General features: G+C 31.9%; 1 protein-coding gene across 4 annotated transcripts in view; it reads left to right on the top strand.

The window, feature by feature from the left end:
• The window catches only part of LOC114339960 (beta-glucuronidase), a 75058-nt gene that overhangs the window by 5827 nt on the left and 46540 nt on the right, over positions 1-22691 (top strand). The window contains exons 3-9 of one of the 4 annotated variants that reach the window (XM_028290610.2): positions 592-755; positions 992-1125; positions 2586-2788; positions 13894-14213; positions 19722-19865; positions 21738-21822; positions 22444-22620. The exons of 2 other annotated variants lie outside the window; for them this stretch is intronic. In XM_028290610.2, coding sequence (XP_028146411.1) covers positions 592-755; positions 992-1125; positions 2586-2788; positions 13894-14213; positions 19722-19865; positions 21738-21822; positions 22444-22620 — 1227 coding nt within the window. The remainder of the gene's footprint in view (positions 1-591; positions 756-991; positions 1126-2585; positions 2789-13893; positions 14214-19721; positions 19866-21737; positions 21823-22443; positions 22621-22691) is intronic. One more of the 4 variants, XM_028290617.2, reaches the window with a different exon arrangement.

The raw sequence follows: 22691 nt of genomic DNA, 5'->3' as shown, positions 1-22691 counted from the left end.
TGTAAAACCTAGATAAGAAATAAAATAAACAACTTTATAGTGAAAATTGTTCATTGAAAAATCCTTTACAAAATCGCTATGATGGTATTTTATTGTGAAATGAACGAAAAAAAGTTATAACGTCCAAAAGGGAACTTCTTACAAAATTTTCTCATATTTTTGTTTATAACTTTTTTGTTGGTCACTTGACGATAAAAAGTAATAGACATAAAATTGTAGAAAATTTAATTTGCTACATTTTATGTGTAATTAAATTTTCTGCAAGATTGCTAGTTTAGGAGATACGGCGCGAAAGCCTTTTGCACCCCTTTTTCCAATACATATGACGGCCGGGTGACAAGGGCGGCGACCCCAAAAACTTAAACTTAAGCTTCTACTGAACCCCTCTACACATTAAAAAAATAAGATTGACTCCTCAAAGAAATGCAACCCTAAATGTAACATTTCAATGGACTATAGGAATATTTAATTTTCTGTAAACTTGCAATCAGGCAATTTCAAAATGTTGACATCGACAAGACGTCAATTTTTCTTTGGAGATAGCATGATATTCGATATAAAGTTATAGTAGAATAACATTTTTTCTTTTAGTACGTTAACGAAAAATTTGCCTTTGATCACTCAATTGGTCATCTACCATTTGCTGGAGAAATAACCGATTTGGTGAATGATGATGAAAACACTATTAAAGTTATTGTGGACAATACACTTACATCAACAACTATTCCTCAAGGATCTGTTTCTACATTACCAGGGTATGTTATGGTGTTCAACTTACAGATAAAATTTCAAAAATCGACCATTTTTAACTGCAATTGCACTTGCACGGGACGATTACAAATATTATTATAAGAGGTTTAACTGCCACTCTGGAGTTATACATCTTTAATGTTGGGTATGTTTTAACTATTGTTTATGTAGAAAACTATTGTTTCTACATAATTTCAGATTTGTCTATTACTTATATATACTTTTTTATTTTCTTTTTTAGTGGAAGAAAAGCTCAAAGGTACTCTTTTGATTTTTTTAACTACGCGGGAATTGATAGGCCCGTAGCTTTGTACACTACCTCCTTAACATACATTGATGACTTAACGATACACACTTCACTTAATAAAACAACAGGTATTATATCACTAGTTTTAATTTATTTAGGGATAAATAAATTAAAGGGTAGATGCCACCTCAGTCCCAAAATTAAATTTTTATTAATTTTTTTTTAATTCTGTGTGATTAAAAATAAGATCTAGCGCAATTTTAACCCAACACCCCAACGCTGAATCTTATTTTTAACCATAATAGTTATTTATGATATAAATGTTAAAAGTACACGTTTAAGGCACGCATGTGAAAGTTTGCAGAATGAGCGATAGCGAGTTCTGCAATTCACATGAGTGCCTGAAAAATGTACTTTTTAACACGCATATCATACAATATTTTTTGTACAAACGTAATTACAGGACAGTATCTACAAAAACTTTTACTTGAACTTGACTGCCATTCCAATTTTTTTATTTTTTTGACATTACATCAAAATTGCATATACGGTCACTACGAACTTAAAGTAGCATTTTTAACGCTCGCATGGAGCATTGCATTTTTAACACGGTTGTAGAAAAAGAAATTTAAAAAATAAAACCATTTAATTCTTTAATTTATTTTATCTCGTCCATGTGGAAAGTCTGATGCGCCACTGTCATCGGATGTGCCACTAAAGGTGATGGCATAGTGCTCATACGTTTTCTTTTAGTTTCTACTACAGTGGAACCCCGATAAGTCGGCCCCCGACAGCCCGGAAGTCCGGCTAACCGATTTTCATCAGACAAACATTTCAACAATAAAAATGTACTATCCGTTGCAAGATAATTCGAATGGAATTCCCCAGATTATTTTGTGCTTGATATCGGCCCAGTCTCTTAATCTGGGGAATTCCATCCGAATTATCTTGCAAGGGATAGTATGTAATATAATATTCGAGAGATAATGTGTATTTGTGTAATTTGAACTATGTATACGATAGTAAAAATGACTCATGGCACACGGCGGCGGCGGCAGAGCGACGGTCATTGTCTCGGATTTATCGTAAACAACAGGCACCTGTTATTCCTTTATTTATTTCAAACTGTCTTAGTATTGTTTAAAAAAGACTAAAAGACTATTTAACAAATTCTTTTTCAAACAATGGTCTTAGTTTTCACTATTCATAACATCGTTCCGATTGTGACTGTATTGTGTATAGTACAGTCTTGTATTGTTTGCTTCCGTTTGCTTAGGTTTGTGTTTGCGTGTTTTTAATAATTTAGATTTGTAGGTACTGTGCATATACATATTTCATGTTATTTCAATTATAACGGAGTTTATCTGTAAGTATACCGTATTTTATTAATTTTTACCATATTCTCCGGCTAACCCGGATCAGCCGCGGTCACGATTAATCCGAGTTATCGAGGTTCCACTGTACTTAAGTTATAGACTCTAACAGTGCCTAAAATTATTAGCACCTATCTTGGCTCTTAGTCTATAACTTAGACTTAACTCTAATAATTAGAGAGATAAATTATTTATCTTTTAACTACAATTTTTAGGTATTGTCTCTTACAAAGTAGACCTACATAGAGACGAAAATAGTAAAAATGCTTTAATAAGTTACAATGTCACAGTCCTAGATAAAAATAATAATAAAGTTGGTGAAAATGTGGAAGCTAGTGGTCATATATTGATTCCAGATGCACATCTTTGGTGGCCGTACCTAATGCATGAGAATGCTGGTTATTGTTATAGGTTAAAAGTAAGTAAGATAATTTAACTTCTACTCTACAGAGACACTGAGATACATATTTTGGACATATAACTAGAAGAAAAGAAGGCATGCTAGTTGAAAGCAACGTGGATGGCAAAATATCCAGAGGAAGATCTCCAGTACGATGGTGGGACCAAATAAAGGGACCAAATAAAGGTCATTCTCCGAAGTAAAGCAACACGAATAGGAAAGAGATAATTGGACAGAAAGAGTGAAACAAATTACATGATGCCACTACACCCTTACTAAGAAGAAAAGGAGATGAGTAGAATATACAGGGTGAGTCATGAGGAACTGTACATACTCCTACCTAGTATAGAGGTCCCTACGGGGAATAACAAATGACCATTAAAAAGTGTCTGATCCCATTGTTTAATAATATACAGGGCGAGTTTCGCATTTTGACATAAATTTATATTCGTCATGATTTTTGAACGGTCAGATCGATGTGTCTCTTATTGTGGTCAATCGTTACACTATTACCACCTAATCAACTGATTTATTCAAACTAGAAAAAAATCAGGTCCAGCTTTAAAAAATTAGTTCGTTTGGGTCTTAGTAAAAATTTCACCCTGTATACGCTTTTTGAAAACTCTAATATAAATTTTACAAATAAGACAAATAGGCAATTAAAATGGCATATTTATTTTTCCCCCACACGATTACTTATTTTTTTATTAAAAAATCAAATTTGTCAAAATCGCAATTTTACCATAAAAATAAAAAAAAATTAAACGTTTTTTTTTTTAAATTAAAAGTTTCACCATTTTTTTTTCTATAACACGTCTACATCTAAAACTCACCATAACACTTCTCTTTGGACTCTATAGTTTAACATAGACGTGATCAAATAGATAAATTTTAAATTTTTTCACTTAATTTTTGCGATTTTACTTTGCAATTCACGAATATGCACCTTTTATTTTTTTAAATTCATAACTTTTACGAGAAGAAGACTGAAAGTCTACAACAATGTCATAGTCTTCAGAATGGTAAGAGATATGTGCTGTAAAAATTTCAGAAACAAAAATTTAAAATGGAACGTTGTAGCGAGTTAAACCGTGATTTCATTTTTATTTTTCATTTTTAGGTTAAAATTCCGATTTTGACAAATTTGATTTTTTAATAAAAAATTAAGTAATCGTGTTAGACTAAGAGCCGCTATAGGTGAAATTGCTTAATCATTTTAGGCACGATGGGACCCTATAACTTAAATAGTAGAACCTAAAAGAAAACGTTTGAACACTGTGCTGTCACTTTTCAGTGGCACATGCGTCGACAGTGGCGCATCAAACTTTCCACTTATGGACGGGATAAATAAATTAAAAGTTAACAGAACTTACTAACAGAATTAAATTTTTTTTATTTTTTTAAGTTCTATGTGATTAACACATAGGATTCATCGTGATTTTAACCCACCGCCCCCTTCCCCTGCCCCCACCATCAAAAACTTCATTTTTCGTTTTTATTTTTTTTTTGGTGGGATGCAATCAATTTTAAAATTCCAAAAAAATTCACACGCATAGTTGAGGCTTTTATAAAACATGCCTATTTTTTATAGACCCATAGGTAGAGTGTACATAACCTCAAAAAATTAAAAGAAATTTTTTTTTTCAAAAAAGCGTATAACTTTTTTTGAGGAAAAGCTGCCGGCCTAATTTTTTCTTAATCTTGTGTGTTTTATCAAACACTATATTTTAATTTTTTTTCAGATTTTTCCGTAAGTCTCCCCACCTTCAAAAATCCGAAAAACTGTTTTTTGGGGGTTTTGGGGGATTTTCCCTATTTTATAGACTTCATAATATATCAAATCAATTTTTTTTATAGGTTATATGTAACTTGAAGTAACTGAGTTCTTTAGAATATTTAAAAATCAGAAAAACACGTTCAAACCCCCCAAAACCCCCTTAAAAAACAGTTTTTTGGATTTTTGAAGGTGACCAACGTTACAGAAAAATCTGAAAAAAATTTGAAATATAGTGTTTGATAAAATACACAAGACTAAGAAAAATTAGATCTGCAGCTATCCCCAAAAAAAAGTTATATACTTTTTTTCAAAAAAAAAAATTTTAAAATTTTTTTGAGGTTATGTACACTGAACCTACAGGTCTATAAAAATAGACGTGTTTTATAAAACCCTTAACTATGCGTGTAAATTATTTGAAATTTTAAAATTGATTGCATCCCACCAAAAAAAAATAAAATCGAAAAATAAAGTTTTTGATGGTGGGGGCAGGGAGAAAGGGGTGGTAAGTTAAAATTACGATGAATCTTATGTCTTAATCACATAAAACTTAAAAAAATGAAAAAAATTAAATTCTGGTAATTAGGGAGGGTATTTTTTAATTTATGTATCCCGTCCATAAGTGGAAAGTTTGATGCGCCACTGTAGACGCATGTGCCACTGAAAAGTGACGGCACAGTGTTCAAACGTTTTCTTTTAGGTTCTACTATTTAAGTTATAGGGTCCCGTCGTGCCTAAAATGATTAAGAATTTTCACCTATAGCGGCTCTTAGTCTATGTGGGGAAAAAAGAAATATGCTGTTTTAATTGCCTATTTGTCTAATTTGTAGAATTCATATTAGAGTTTTCAAAAAGCGCATACAGGGTGAAATTTTTTCTAAGACCAAAACGAAATATTTTTTTTAAATCCGGGCCTGATTTTTTTTTAGTTTGAATAAATCAGTTGATTAGGTGGTAACATAAATTAAATATTTGTTAAAAAAAAATTAATTTTTGTAATAAAAGTAAATTTTTTTAAATCTATGGTTCACTTTACCAAACTTCTAATTATTATTCATAGTCAAATTTGATTTTTTTATAAAAAATTAAGTAATCATGTGGGGAAAAAAATAAATATGCCATTTTAATTGTCTATTTGTCTAATTTGTATAATTCATATTAGAGTTTTCAAAAAGCGTATACAGGGTGACATTTTTTCTAAGACCCAAACGAACTAACTCTTTAAAGCCGGACCTAATTTTTTTTCTAGGTTGAATAAATCAGTTGATAAGGTGGTAATAGTGTAACGATTGACCAAAATAAGAGACACATCGCTCTGACCGTTCAAAAATTATGACGAATATAAATTTCTGTCAAAATGCGAAACTAGCCCTTTATATTATTAAACAAGAGGAGCAGACACTTTTTATTGGTCATTTGTTATTCCCCATAGGAGCCTCTATACGAGATAGGAGTATGTACAGTTCCTCTTGACTCACCCTGTATATACAAAAACAAATAAAAAATACCTATGTAGATAAATTTTTTTAAGAAGACTTGAAAAATTACTCATTTAAATGTGCTAAGCAGAGTAACGGTTTATGTTGGATATACCAATTTTATGTTTTAATGTAGAGCACGAAAACATGAAGATCTCTTCCACCTCCATTGCACTAGGTAGTTGTTAGCTGCCATTCGGCGGATTGGTCATTGTTACAATATAGGGTAAGCCGCCAAGTGCTGTCCTGTGATCTGATCTCTATAGTTCAGCATATCAAGAATCTTCTTCTTGAGTTCACCTTCTTGCTTTACTTCCCTTGTAGAGAAATTATTACTCTGAAGCAAGAATCGTGTTATCATGCCCACACCGTTCCGGCACGTAGCGTTTCGTTTCCGAAAAATATTGATTTTAATGGTTTTAAATATGAACAATTCATACTGTCAGGAGCGTATAGCTCGAGACAACTCTTTGTAAAATCAGGTTTTTCGGAGACTACGCTACGTGCCGGAACGGTGAGGGCATGATAATATGATTCCCCAAGTAGCACAATAAAAACATTTTAGTTTTATTTAATAGTGTAGGAAACAGAGGTTGAACCTTGCAAAATGGACACAAGTCCGGTTTTATTTTTTTTCTGGCATATCAAGGGGTGCTTATTATAAGACTAACTTTTTCTGAAAAAATTTCGCCCCGGAACCCCCCTTTTCACCCCTTTAAAGGGGGTAATTTATGGTTTTTGCAGAACGTAGTCCTTCCTGTACCTTTTACAAAAAATTTCTTTTATAGAAATATGAAGAGGACTATATTTTCTACGATTTATTTCCGACAGCATCTCTCTATCATCCACCGTTTAGCAAGGGTGGCGCCCCAAAGTTGACAAGTTTTTAAAAAAGATGTTTTTAGAAAAAATATATTTTTAGCTAACTGTAACGGAAATTAAAAAGAAATGCTACGCAGATTATTCACAAATATATGATTGATTTTTTCGTATAGGTTTCACTTAAGGGTAATTGCCCTTTTTTTAATTACAGGGTGTTACATTTTAAAAAACCCCTTTTTATACCATCTGAACCGTTTATGCTAGAGTAAAAAGACTTTCAGCGATTACCCATGTACTGGTTTTATTTACAAATTTGTATAATGCACCCCCATTTTTTCCCCGGAACCATCCAAAAAAGAAGAAGAATTAATAAATAAAGTGATTTTCTTGGAATCCTTCACACACAATGCCCTTCATTAATATGCTTCATATATCATTTTGTGCAAGTTATTATTACCCATGCATGGACACTAAACGCGATTTCCTAGTGCAACCCTTGTAGCCAAAAACAATAAATAAAATGGAGGGTTAAAATTTTTTTTTTGTTTTTTGCTTTTTGATCCATATGGGCATATGCTTCATCAATAGTGCTTTTCAAAAATATATATGGTTATTGCAACATCCCTGCGCAAACCACCCCTATCCTTGAAAATATACTGCAGAAACTACCCCTATACCTTATCCAGCATGTTTTTACGATTTTCTCATTACCTATTCATTTTTTTTAAACAAAACTTATACAAGGTTAAAGACCACTATTTACTCTAAAAATTAGGTCCTATTCATTTTTTTCGTTTAAGCAACCGTTACGGCACAGTGGCGCCGTAAACCTCATATATGCTTTGACGGGCTCCAGTTTTTGTTTATTTTTTCGTCACCTGTTTGTTTTATTGATAAAGTAGTTATGTAAAATAAAACAACACAGTGTAACCTACAAATCATGACCTATGCACATTTTACATTCTTTGCTCCCCAAAGCTACAGTGGTGGCCCAAAATAAATTTTTTCATATTTTCGCCACCTACACGCATTTTATTGCGTTAATGCTACCTTAATAGCACAATATTCACCCCTAAGTGGTCGCTAAGCAGTGGCGGATCCAGGGAGGGGTGATGGGGGCGATCACCCCCACCCCTCTCAAACCAAGTGATATTATATTTGAAGATTATAAAAATATTCATTTATTTTTATAGAAATACTTATATAATATTAATATTATTTTTATAAGAATGACTTTTTATGCTTTAGCGACAGTGGCGGATCCAGCATCGTTAAGAGGGGGGTGCCAATTGGTTAAATTTCTATAAAAATAAATGAATATTTTTATAATCTTTGAATATAATATGACTTGGTTTGAGAGGGGGGGAGGTGTTCACCCCCATCACCCCTCCCTGGATCCGCCACTGCGTAGCGACCACCTAAGGGTAAATATTGTGCTGTTAAGGTAGCATTAATGCAATAAAATGCATGTAGGTGGCGAAGATATGCAAAAATTTATTTTGGGCCACCACTGTGGCTTTGGGGAGCAAAGAATGTAAAATGTGCATAAGTCATAATTTGTAGGTTACACTGTGTTGTTTTATTTTGCATAAGTACTTTATCAATAAAACGAACAGATGACAAAAAAAAAACAAAAACTGGAGCCCGCCAAAGCATATATGAGGTTTACTGCGCCACTGTGCCGTAACCGTTGCTTATACGAAAAAATGAATAGGACATAATTTTTAGAGTAAATAGTGGTCTTTAACCTTGTATAAGTTTTGTTTAAAAATAATACATAGGTAATGAGAAAATCGTAAAAACATGCTCGCCAAGGGATAGGGGTAGTTTCTGCAGTACATTTTCAAGGATAGGGGTGGTTTTCGCAGAGATGTTGCAATAACCATATATATTTTTGAAAAGCACTATTGATGAAGCATATGCCCACATGGATCAAAAAGCAAAAAACAAAAAAAAATTTTCAACCCCCCATTTTATTTATTTATTTTTTGCTTAAGGGGTTGCACTAGGAAATTGCTTTTGGTGTCCATGCATGGGTAATAATAACGTCCACAAAATGATGTATGAAGCATATTAATAAAGGGCATTGTGTGTGAAGGCTTGCAAGAAAATCAATTTATTTATTAATTCTTCTTTTTTTTGGGGTGGTTCCGGGGAAGAAATGGGGGTGCATTATACAAATTTGTAAATAGCACCAGTACATGGGTAATCGCTGAAAGTCTTTTTACTCTAGCATAAACGGTTCAGATGGTATAAAAAGAGGTTTTTTAAAATGTAACACCCTGTAATTAAAAAAAGGGCAATTATCCTTAAGTAAAACCTATACCAAAAAATCAGTCAATTATTTGTGAATAATTGCCGCAGGATTTCTTCTTAATTTCCGTTACAGTTAGGGAAAAATATATTTTTTTTAAAAACATCTTTTTTAAAAACTTGTCAACTTTAGGGCGCCACCCCCGCTAAACGGTGGATGATAGAGAGATGGTGTTGGAAATAAATCGTAGAAAATATAGTCCTCTTCATATTTCTATAAAAGAAATTTTTTGTAAAAGTTACAGGAAGGGCTACGTTCCGCAAAAACCACAAATTACCCCCTTTAAAGGGGTGAAAAGGGAGGTTCCGGGGCGAAATTTTTTCAGAAAAAGTTAGTCTTATAATAAGCACCCCTTGACATACCAGAAAAAAAATAAAACCGGACTTGTGTCCATTTTGCAAGGTTCAACCTTTGTTTCCTACACCATAAGGTTTATAAAGGTTTTATTGTGGTAAATAAGAAGATAATTGTTTTTTTCTACAACCACTATTCAAAGTGCACTTTTCTGCACGGTTTTATGTTAGCAAACTTGATATTTTCTCAAAGTATAAGATATTTGGCATTAGTGTGCAGAAAAGTGACGTTTCTGTGCCGCAAAGTGACGTTTCTCTGCCGCAAAGTTCTTTTCTGCACAGTTGACTACCTCATTCTGAGTAACGTTATATTCTGTTTACATCCGTGGACTACCGCATTCTGAGTAACGTTATATTCTGTTTACATCCGTGGTTAAACTTTAGACAAATATATAACCTATAAGACAATTATTATATTTAACTATAGCATAGAAACTAAATTATGGATGTTACAACTGTTTTATTTTACAATTTTATTCTTATTAAACATTTTATAATTATCAAATAACCATTAAGGATTTAGCAACCTGTGCAAGAGACGTCGAATGAAGTAGGTTTTGTGTAAATCCGTGACTGCATAATAATATAATGTCAATAATGTGTAATAATTGTTTAAATTTAAACAAATTAAGGCAGTGCATTAATTTTTTAACTGATTTCTGTGCAATTTATTTAGGTATAAGGAATTTAAATTGATTAGTAGGTATTAATTAAATACAGTTTAAAATTTATCACATAGGTACCTATTATAATTAATCGTCGTTTGGAAATTGTGATTTTTATTTTTAGGAAAAACTGTGCTTGTAGAAAAAGTATAGTGTGAAACACGTGCAGAAAGGTAATTTCTCACTCGTTTGAATTGCGGCACTCGCTTGCGCTCGTACCGCAACTTTTCAAACTCGTGAGAAATTAGTACCTTTCTGCACTTGTTGCACAATATACTATAAAGTTACCTTGTAGATATACTGCCAGAACTTTAAAACTGTTAAGCATTTGTCACTAGTTTTAAAGTATCTAATATAAGAGTATGAAATAAGACTAATTAATCTTAATAGATAATTTGTTTTATTGTAGTTTTAAAATGGTTTATTCTCAGTTCACTTTAAAGCTAATCAGTTTTATGAAAAACTTCCGGACTGTTTGGTTTTATTAGATTCTAGTTTGTTACCTTTTAGTTTTATTGCAGTTTTAAAGATTTTCCTAATATGACTATAAAACCTATTATTAAAACTACTCGATCTCAAGGCTATTATGTCAGTAAAACATATGCCTTAAAACTATTTTTTTAGTTTTCTTTAAAGTTGCTTTCATAAAAGCAATAAAATTAATAGGCTATATTAAAACCAAACGCTCTTAACTGAATCAATTTGGTTACCGTAAAGAGTACACTATGCTTCTTGTTAGAACCAATAAAACTAAACTCATCCCCTCTTCTTTCATATCCAAAATTGTATGCTATTTGTTTTAGAGCGAAACAGTGCTGTAGTGTTTTGTAAAAAGTGGACGTACAGTTAGTATGGAAGAAATAAGTGGCAAGTACTTAAAATATAAAGCAACTGGTCATTTTAAAAGAAAAATGCAACACACACAACACTCGTGCCTCGATTTTAGGTTAGATTAACATTAAAACCGAGTGACATTATTGACAACAGCATTAAAACTAAACGGTATTAATTCCAAGGCAACCTTGCTTTTATGTCGGATTTATACTCTTGGAAAGGTATAAAATAAAACCATTTGATCTTAACAATTCTCTGTCCATAGACCAAACAGTTTTATTCGGATTTCGGCCATATTGCTCTCTGGATATGCTGAAAGCCATGATAGATTACAATATAAGGCTTACATAAAAATTATAAATAAGCGTCTTAAAGACATAAATTCGATTTATTTTAACATTAAAACATTAAAATTGTAGATAAAATTATTTTTCTTTCAAATTAATATTTTTCGGATTTCATTTTTTTTTATTTTTTAATCGCCAAAAGTCAGAAATTTTAGGGGGCGTGAGTTATTTAGACCTATTTTTGTTAACATTATCAATAAAGTTGGGTGCGCAAGTGTTTTTCTACGTTGAAAGTCAGAAATAACCAAGTACTTTTTATTATTTTATGGTTACAAAAATAAGTATCTACCTATCATAAATCTACATAGGTATCTAAATAGGTATCTACCTATCTACATGTAAAAATTTGTTGGCCTATATGGAATATATGGGTTCAAAGAATCATTTAATATGGTAAATTGTCTTTAAAAGCCTCCATTTAAGAAACCTTTTTAAGTTATAAAACTGCCTGCACTCAGTGTCTTTTAACATGGTTTTAAAAGCACCTTCACAGGTGCTTTAAAACCAGTTGCTTAAGAAAACAAAGTTTTAAGAAGGTTTTTATTTTTTGTTTTATTGACCTCTTTCAGAGTGGGCCCTTTTATGCTGAAAGCGGTTTTATTGCAACCTTAAGGTTTACTTAAAAACCAAATGGTTTTAATTTTAGTTTTATTCTACTGTTTTAAAGCATCCTTAAAAGACTTAATAAACCCGTTCGGTGCTACTTGGGTCTTGCTTTAGTATAATTAATAAATTTCACACTTGATTTTGAATGAAAGAGTATCAACCTCACTCAAAGTCAATAATTAAAGTAAATGAAGGGTGAAGGAAAAAACAGGGAATGTCACATTTTATGAGAAATTGAGATATTGACACTTTCTAACACATATTTTATGTATTTACTATTTACAGTAGACTGGTAGATAATAACTTGGACCGTCCGAAAAAATATGCCTATTTAAAATAGTACTGCGAAGGAAAAAAACTGGAAATGTCCACGCGTGAAAGATTAAAACAAGAGGAGTCCACTTGAACAAAAACAAAAATTAACTACGTTTTTATTTAGTTTAATCGTTTAGTTTCCTTTGTATATGTTTGTTAGAAAGTTCTTCTTCTTCTTAGGGTGCCAGTCCATCCGAACGTTGGTGAATATTCTGGCTATGATGACTTTGTTGGTTGCTATACGGAATAGTTGTGTTGAGATCTTTCTATACCATACTCTCATGTTAGCAAGGCAGACTATTCTTCTTCGTTCTGGGCCCTTTTTCCTTCAATTTTACCTTGTAAACTGCATTGGAGTAGCTCGTATCTGCCTTGATTTCCCAAGTCCTAAGTACGGCCCTTCACGATGTTGACTAAATATGCGGTTGTGTTCATCCTCCGTAGCTGTAGTACTTCTTCATTGGTAACTTTGACTGTGCATGGTATCTTCAGGATCCTTCTGTACAGCCATAGCTCAAAAGCCTGAAGTGTTAGAAACGGCACGGCCTATAAAGTTAGAATTAAGCGTAATGGAGTTTCTCAAGAAATGAATGTGTGTTTTAAAGCATTCATGTCAATACATGGTGTAACTAAGGGTAAAATTAAACACTTACTAAAAAAAGACAAACGTGGTAAGCATGGTTCCCAGCATAGAAAGTTGCATCCAGAATCGCGTGAAACAGTATAATATAACCACATAAAGTCTTTTAAAACTAGAATATCCTATTACAGTTTACACGAATCTAAGAAAAAGTATTTGCCAGAGAGTTTGAACATTACAAAAATGTTCAACTTGTTCAAAGAAAAACATCCGACCATTAAAGTTTCTTACGTTACATATTATCAGCAAATTTTGTTTGTCCTTTGGTTACCCAAGATCAGACACATGTTCAGCATGTGATGAATTCCAGGCGAAATTAAAACCATTAAATTTTGACAAGGTTGCTGCAGAAATTCGCAAATTAATAACTCAAAATAAGTTACACAAACTTAAGACACAGACATTCTATAATTTTAAATAGACTGCTCTCATAAAGTCAAAAAAATCATAGACCAGTGTATTAAACTATCAAAAAAAAAATGGTATTTCCTTTTGTTATAATTTTTATTGCCATTATTATTGTCATAATTTTGTTTTCAGCTTTTCTATCAGCTGGTGCAACTAATGTTTGTAACGTAAAATATAACGTGATGTTTGGACAGTCCTAGTTTTTTCAGTTTTTATTTGTAGTTAGCTACTTTTTAATTTTTTTTATACCTGATCTTTAAAAATTTGGTTGAAATGTGTTTGTGTATTAAATACAATGTACTTTAAGTTTATTAAATAAACATAAATACTATTTCTTCAGTGCAATGGTTTAAAGATATGTAGTCACAAACATTAAATTCCCTATTTTTTCAAAACAAAGATAACGTGACATTCCTTGTTTTTTGCCTTAACCCTTCAAATATAAACTCGACGGACCGTGACCGAACCAGTGCGTGATTTATCAATAGTTTCATGTGTATATAAACTGTGCATATAAACAGAACCCTGGTGATAAATAAATATTAAAGTTAGTATATTTAATTGCAGGTAGATATTTTTGATTCTTCAGATACACTAATAGACAGTTATACTCAACACGTTGGTATACGAGAACTATTTTGGAACAGCACCTCTGTCACTATAAACGGAAAACCCATCTATATTAGAGGATTTGGACGCCATGAAGATTCTGATATCCGTGGAAAGGGTCTGGATTTACCTTTGATCATAAGAGACCATAACTTGATACGATGGATTGGGGCTAATGCCTACAGAACGTCGCATTACCCCTACGCTGAAGAAATTATGGATTTGGCAGACGAACTGGGAATCATGATAATTGATGAAACGTCAGCAATAGACATACAGTAAGCTACATTATATTTAGCCCTATTCTGTAACACTTATCAAATCGAATAAAAATGACCAAGTCGAATCGTAATTACCCGAAATCGGAATGTTGGATATAGTGCGGCAGATTCGTGCAATATATTATAAAAATTGCACATTTAATGATACAAGCTTATAATTTGGTCCACATATACTGCACAAATAAAGGTTCAAATTTAGATGAGGCCATCTCAGATTTTGCCTTTTACAAAAATGGCGGTCATTCAAAATGGGCGACTATACATATAATATGACTAATAGCACGATATCTTTTGAATGAAAAGTCCGATTTCAACCAAATTTGGTACGTAGATTCGTTTTGTAATTTACAAGATCGATGCCATAAACTGGAAGAATCGTTTTACCAGAAGTTTTGTTTTTCCTGGTTTTTTATGTAAAACTATTTTATATTATGTAAATAATTTATTTTCAATTTTTTCACCCTGTATATATTAATTTTTCAAAATGGTAATACCACTATTGAAAAGAGCGTAAGAACATGTTTTAGGAAATATTTTGAACTTTGTAGTTATGTTAATTATAATTACCATTTAATAAATGCACAACGTATCTTCACATTCACATGTACCTATATGTGGCAGATTCGTGCAAATATTATAAGAATTATTGTACATTTAATGGTAGAGTCATATAATTTGGACAGCATACACTACACATACAAAAGTTCAAATTTAGATATGAGGCCATCTCAGATTTTGCCTTTTACAAAAATGGCGAGCATTTAAAATGGCGGCTATACATATGTGACTAATAGCACGATAACTTTTGAACGAAAAGTCCGATTTTAGCCAAATTTGGTATCAAGTTTCTTTTTTTGATGAATAAGATCGAGGTCTTGAACCGGAAGAATCGGTTTACCATAAGTTGTGTTTTTACTGTTTTTTATGTAAAAATATGTTGTTGTTTTTTTCAATTCTTTCACCCTGTATATATTAATTTTTCAAAAAGGTAATACCGCCATTGAAAACAGTGTAAAAATATTTTTTAGGAAAGATTTTGAACTTTTTAATTGTGTTAATTACCATTTAATAAATGCAGAACGTAAATTCACATGTACCTATGTGCGGTAGATTCATTTTGAATGCCTGCCATTTTTGTAAAAGACGAAATCTGAGATGGCCTCATATCTAAATTTGAATCTTTGTATGTGTAGTGTGTGTGGTCCAACTTATATGCTTTTACCATTAAATGTACAATAATTCTTATATTATTTGCACGAATGCGCCGCACATAGGTTCATAGGTACATGTTAAGATACGTTATGCATTTATTAATTGATAATTAATATAACTAAAGAGTTCAAAATATTTCCTAGAAAATATTTTTACGCTCTTTTCAACGTCGGTATTAACTTTTTGAAAAATTAATATATACAGGGTGAAAGAATTGGTAAAAAAACGACATGTTTTTACATAAAAATCAGGAAAAATACAACTTCTGGTAAATCGATTCTTCCGGTTCAAGACCTTGGTCTAGCACATCAAAATAAGAATCTATACAGTGTGTCAATTTTAAAACTTACAATGGCTATATCTCACGAACAAAAGCTGATATCGAAAAATGCTTGAAACCGTTTCTAGGATAGTAAGGGGGAACTAAAATGACATGAAAGAGAACTCACCCCCATCAACTCCCTAGGCCCCACCCACCACAACCAAAAAAGTTTAAATTGCAAACCCCTACTTGCGATACATCATTGAAAAGGCTATAAAAAATGCTATTCAATGGTATAAATAATAATTTTACAGGGTTAAGCAATAATTGTGAAACTTTGGCTTAAATTAAAAATTTAATAAGGTTTTGTTGAATTACAAATTTATTAAAAATGTCAATTAAGTAAATATTTAATGTGAATTCCGTTGTTTGGTAAACAATAATACAGCCTATTTTCAAATTCTGCACGAAATTTAGCAAATGTTCTAGTAATAGGGCGACATGCTTGAGTAATTCTTTTTCGCAATTCCCCAAGTGAAGCAAGTTTAGTTTTATAAACAACTGATTTAGGGTAACCCCATAGAAAAAAGTACTATACCTACTATCCTACTATAAAAAGTTCTATCCAATGGTATAAATAATAATTATACAGGGTGTTAATATCAGCTGGCTTACGATGACTTTTGTATTTGCAATGCTATCTCCCGGACTATTATTTTAAATGTTAAGTGTCAGCTCGTACTTTTTTTTGTTAATTAAAACTTAATTGGCCATTTTGCCTTAAATCAGTTGTTTATAAAACTTAATTTGCGTCACTTGGGAAATTGCGAGAAATAATTACTCAAGCATGTCGCCCTATTACTAGAAAACATTTGTCAAATTTCGTGCAGAATTTGAAAATAGACTGTATTATTGTTTACAAAACAACGGAACCCACGTTGAACATTTACTTAATTGACATTTTTATCAAATTTGTAGTTCAACAAAACCTCAGTAAATTTTTCATTTAAGCCAAAGTTTCACAATTATTGCTTCACCCTGTATAATTATTATTTATACCATTGGATAGCATTTTTTATAGCCTTTTCAATGATGTATCACAAGTAGGGGTTTGCTATTTAAACTTTTTTGGTTGTGGTGGGTGGGGCCTAGGGGGTTGATGGGGGTGAGTTCTCTTTCATGTCATTTTAGTTCCCCCTTACTATCCTAGAAACGGTTTCAAGCATTTTTCGTTTTCAGCTTTTGTTCGTGAGATATAGCCATTGTAAGTTTTAAAATTGACACACTGTATAACAAATTTGGTTGAAATCGGACTTTTCGTTCAAAAGTTATCGTGCTATAAGTCGCATATGTATAGTCGTCATTTTGCATGGCCGCCATTTTTGTAAAAGGTAAAATCTGAGATGGCCTTATATCTAAATTTGAACCTTGATGTGTGTAGTATATGTGGTCCAAATTATATGCTTCTACCGTTAAATGCACAATAATTCTTATAATGTTTGCACGAATTTGCCACACATAGGTACTTGTGATGATACGTTATGTATTTATTAAATGATAATTAACATAACTAAAAAGTTCAAAATATTTTCTACAAAATATTTTTACGCTCTTTTCAATTGCGGTATTACCTTTTTGAAAAATTAATATATACAGAGGGAAAAAATTGAAAAAAAAAACATATTTTTACATAAACAACCAGTAAAAACACAACTTCTGGTAAACCGATTCTTCCGGTTCACCATATCCTCTTGTAAATCAAAAAGAAAACCTATATACCGAATTTGGTTGAAATCGGAATTTTCGTTCAAAAGTTATGGTACTATTAAACACATAAGTATAGCCGCCATTTTGAACGCCCGCCATTTTTGTAAAAGACAAAATCTGAGATGACTTCGTATCTAAATTTGAACCTTTATATGTGTAGTATATGTGGTGCAAATTATATGCTTGTATCATTAAATGTGCAATTGTTTCTCATATCGTTCGCACTAATATCTATCGCGTCGTTTTCGTGTTTGGATTGGCATTCCGTAATACTTTAGGCTAATTAGCAAAATACAAGTAAAAGTTATTTACCAGCAATTTTATTGCTGGAATCGAATCTTGTGATTGTATATATTAATAATATAGGTATGCAAAGTCTGCAGATAGTGTGCTACTTTTTTTATAAACAAAATGGCGCCCGAAAATCGTGTTCTTTTCAATTTTTGTTCTATAACTCCAAAAATTTTAACTTTACACCAAAAGCACCCTAATAAAAAATTACCGTAATTAAATTCTGCATACGGACGTGTTTTTCCCGATTACTTCGATGAAAATTTTCCACGGAAAATGCGGGTTTTTTCAACAAAATCTTTAACTTTCAACTAAAATTTTAGATAAGTAATTGTTTATCAATAATTAAATAACTTGGTAATATAAAAGTTTTTTTGATGGAAACTGAATGAACAGTTTAGCAAAAATTGAATTGTGGATTAAAAATTTACGGTCGCTGTAACAACCACAATAATTATGATGCATAAGAATAACTATGATTTTTGTATAAAAACATACTGTACCTATCTAATGTATTTTACAGAATTAAAATTGGACTATTTAAGCGGCCTCAGGAATATTTTAAAAATTATAAACAATTTTTTGGCTTATAAACAAACAGAATATCTCGGGAAATATTAAATTAAATTAAATCATGAAAACGGTATTGGAAGAAAGTGGCAGGACGCTTCTTTTATAAGAAAAAACGTTTAATTGTGATGAGTGGTTCGTGAGATACAACCGGTCAAAGTTGACCGGCATTTGCGGCAAAGATATAAACAATAGGATCATAATTTTCAAACCATCACCTTTTGTTTTTGTCCTCTTTCTCCACAGCAGTTTTCATATCTTTAAAATACTCATAACACATATTATTATAATAAAAACTATCGATATTACGGGTGAAAATTGCCAAAAATAGCAAAATTCCAATCAAAAATTAGGTTGGAGAAAATGTAATCTCAATGTTCAAAATCGGTATACGTTAAAAAAAATGCATTTTCTCGGCTTCCCATGGAGCAATTTTCTTCATTATTTTTTTGTTCCCAAGTAACTCGAGTAGAGCCATCTAACTAACGCATTAATACATGCCAAACTTGCTTTTGTTCTGTTATAATAGATTAATTTATTTATATGAAAAGAAAACTACATATTTTTTCCAGTTGTAGACTTTTTTTAGATAAACTTACTACAAGTGTACCTTTTAACGTTTAAAACACAAATATTCTCATTTGAAAGCTGTATAATTATTTAAATAATCTTTATTTAAACAAATTAAAAATTTTTGTTATAATAAATTAATTTATTTATCTTATATCTCTATAATTATTTAATATCATAATTATTGTGGTTATTACAGCGACCGTAAATTTTTAATCAACAATCCAATTGAACAAAATCCAATATAGAACAAAAATTGAAAAAACACGATTTTCGGGCGCCATTTTGTTTATAAAAAAGTAGCACACTATCTGCGTACTTTGCATATCTGTATTATTAATATATACAATCATAAAATTCGATTCCAGCAATAAAATTGCTGGTAAATAACTTTTCCCAAAAATGGCCTATTCTCCGATAATCTGCCCAGACTATAAAAGCACATCCTAATTATTGTAAATCGAAAACGCTAACTTCTATTTGACGCGAAATAGGTTCTGAGATAATCAAATATGCACTCCCTGATGATAGCCTAATAAAGTTTGAAACCAGTTAGGGCTTTTGATTCTCTCTGAACAAACTGAAATATAAGACGGCTCTTGTTGCGTTTTACAAAGAAATGATTATTTATTTATATTAGTTTTACTGATATCTAGAGTATATCTAGATCATTTTAGTTGTAATTTTACCGCGCTGGACAGGCGAGAAGTGAGATGCAATTCTTAGATCTCCCTCAGCCTTCTTTGCTCCAGCAATTCGTTTGCAAATTTTTAGAAACCACGAAGGTGTCCCAAATAGGAAATTGGTCCCAATAAACATTTTTTTACTTTTAGCAACATTAGTGACGAACTATTGAAAAATCATAAACGAGCAATCACAGAACTTTACAACAGAGATAAAAATAGACCTGGGGTAGTTATATGGTCCCTCGCAAATGAGCCAAGATCTCAAAAATCTGATTCGGCTGATTATTATATGTAAGTTAAAATTATGCACAAAAATAATAATTAACAATTGTTTAATCGACTTTATGGGAACTAGATCACATAAGGTGAAGTTGGTTAACTGGAATCTAATTTTACAACATTTTTTTTTTCTGAAAAATGGCTTTGGCAGAACCAATTAGCCAGACTTGTTTGTGATTGATTGCAGATTCATAAGCATACATTTCTTATTTCATAACATAACTCCGTAGAGGAGGACACTAAAAACGTAACATCTAAGAATTCTTATGCGTATATTGATACTTAAAGACAAGTTGCACAGAATTTTCCTAAGATTGTTAAAAGAGCTTCTGGCTTTTTCAATACGAGTTTGTATTTCGTAGCTATGATCCCAAGTATCCTTAATGTTGCAGCCGAGATAGCATATTTTCTGTACTCTCTTTAGGGGTGTAATGTTTACGGTAATTTGGGCGATTATGTTGGTGTTTTTACTAATGATCATTATTTTTGTCTTCTTACAGTTTAGTTTTAGGCCGTATTTGTTACATGCTTCTACAACATTATCCATGATCCTTTGGAGCCCCTGCGCACTATCTGCCAGCAATACTGTATCGTCTGCATATCTAATATTATTTATAAGTTGTCCATTTACTGCAATACCATCTTCTGATTCGTCCAAGGCCTCTCTAAAGATGTTTTCAGAGTATATGTTAAACAATGCTGGTGACAGTATGCAACCCTGTCTAACTCCTTTTTCGACTGTGAAGGTTTCGGACAGTTCATTTTCGAATCGAACTGTTGCTTTTTGTTGGAGATATAAGTTTGAGACGAGTCTTATATTGTTACCATCGAGTCCTGATGTTTTTAGGATATCCATTAGTTTTACATGTGGGACTTTATCAAATGCCTTCTCGAAATCTATGAAACATGCATATACATCGCAGGTGACATCCTTGGCTCTCTATATTAGAACTTGCAAGCTGAATTTCCATATCATTTGTAAATATTAAAGTATTAAGGTTTATTGGAAAAAAACATTTTAAATCTTTTAATTCCTTATAAAGGTCGTTTATATTATTTATTTGTAAATGGCATTCTAATATGATATGTGTTAGATCTCCGATTTTGCAACAAGTACAATTAGGAGTATCTGATAAGCCTATTCTATGCATGTAAGATAGCGTAAGAGCATGATTGACTCTCAGCCGATTAATGGTCTTTATAAAATTTATATTATATTCTGTGTAAAATCATCTTCTTGAGAATATCATAGGGTTAAAATGAGCAAAATTTGAGCCAGTATTACATTTTTTGTAATACAATTGCCAATTATTATTAAGTTTTTGTCTGCTTAAAGTATCGATATCTGAAGCTGGAATTAAATTTTTGTTTATTTTTTCCCGATCATATAAGCCGATTTAGCAAAATTGTCAACTATTTTATTGCCTTTTATTCCCGAATGGCCCTTAATCCAAGCAATTGTTACATTTACTCCCAATTGTATAGTTTCAAACAGAGTTTTAAGAATATTCAATTCAATCTGGTTTATATGTTTGACTGTTTGTATATTTATTATCACATATGCATAAGACGAACCTGCTAAGATATAAATATTGCACAGCCATCAGAGTAGATGGAGTTCTTGTGTTTTCACTGAAATTGTGAATTTCCTAAGACACATCGAATCCTTTCTGGTTGTGAGGTCATATTCTACTCGGATGGCTGATGAAGCCGAGAGGCAGAAACATGCATGTATCATCCTATTGAATACCAATTCATAAAAAGAAGGAAAACGATATGTACTGTTAGTACCATTTATTTATTTTGTATTTTACATGTATATTAAACTCATAGTCTTAGTCTTAGTCCCAAACAAGAAATTTACTTTAATAATCATATTTTTAGGTCAATTGTAAATCATATGAAATCTTTAGATAAAACTAGACCTGTAACTATAGTGAATATGAATAGAAATTGGGATGACTATTCAGTAAGTGTTAATAGGCCTGGATCCCGTGTACCAAAAAAAATTATTAATATAAAAATTAACTCAAACTTTGATAATAGCTTAACAGTGTCTAGTCGGACAAACATTGGTGTATGGGAACACTGGAACTGGGGAATTTTTAATTGTGGAACGTGTCATCCTGACAAGTTTATGATTGTGAAAACTAGCAGGTTGTTTTTAAGTTTATTCAATAGCAAACTTTATATAATATATGAAAAAATGTTATGTCCCACAAATATGTTGGGCATTTTAATAAGTCCAACACGTAGAACATGTCAAATGACAGGAATTATGTTGGTGATAAATAGCAGTCTAATTTTTGCATGGGAGTTTAATAAAAGGGTAACAACTCAAATTGGAAGTTCTGTCCGAGAAAATACATGGGACGTTTTCGTAGTCTGATGTTCGAAACCTGTAACCTGTTCCACACTTAAAACTTCCCCTGTTCCAGTGTTCCCGCACATCAAAGTTTGTCCGACTAAACACCGTTAAGCTATTAACAAATTTTCAGCTTGCTATTAATAAACTTTTTTTTGGTACGCGGGATCCAGGCTTATAAATTTAACTTAAATAAAACTAAAACTAACTGAATGTTTATTGTAGCAACAATTTGTCGATGTAATCTTCTTCAACCGTTACAACGCATGGTATATGAATACTGGTGCATTAGATACAGTGGTGACTGAAGTTGTGCAAGAATGTAAACACTGGCATGAATTACACAACAAGCCAGTAGTGATAGCGGAATATGGTGGCGATGCAATGGTGGGCCTTCATGATGTAAGTATATCATAGGGAAGAAGAGAAAATTAGACGAGGCATCGAAGCTTTAAACCTAGGAATTTTGTGCA

The sequence above is a fragment of the Diabrotica virgifera genome, chromosome 7 (genome assembly GCF_917563875.1).
Source record: "Diabrotica virgifera virgifera chromosome 7, PGI_DIABVI_V3a".
NCBI lineage: Eukaryota > Metazoa > Arthropoda > Insecta > Coleoptera > Chrysomelidae > Diabrotica > Diabrotica virgifera.
Note: the sequence above shows the minus strand (reverse complement) of the source record. Positions and strands in the feature narration are given on the sequence as shown.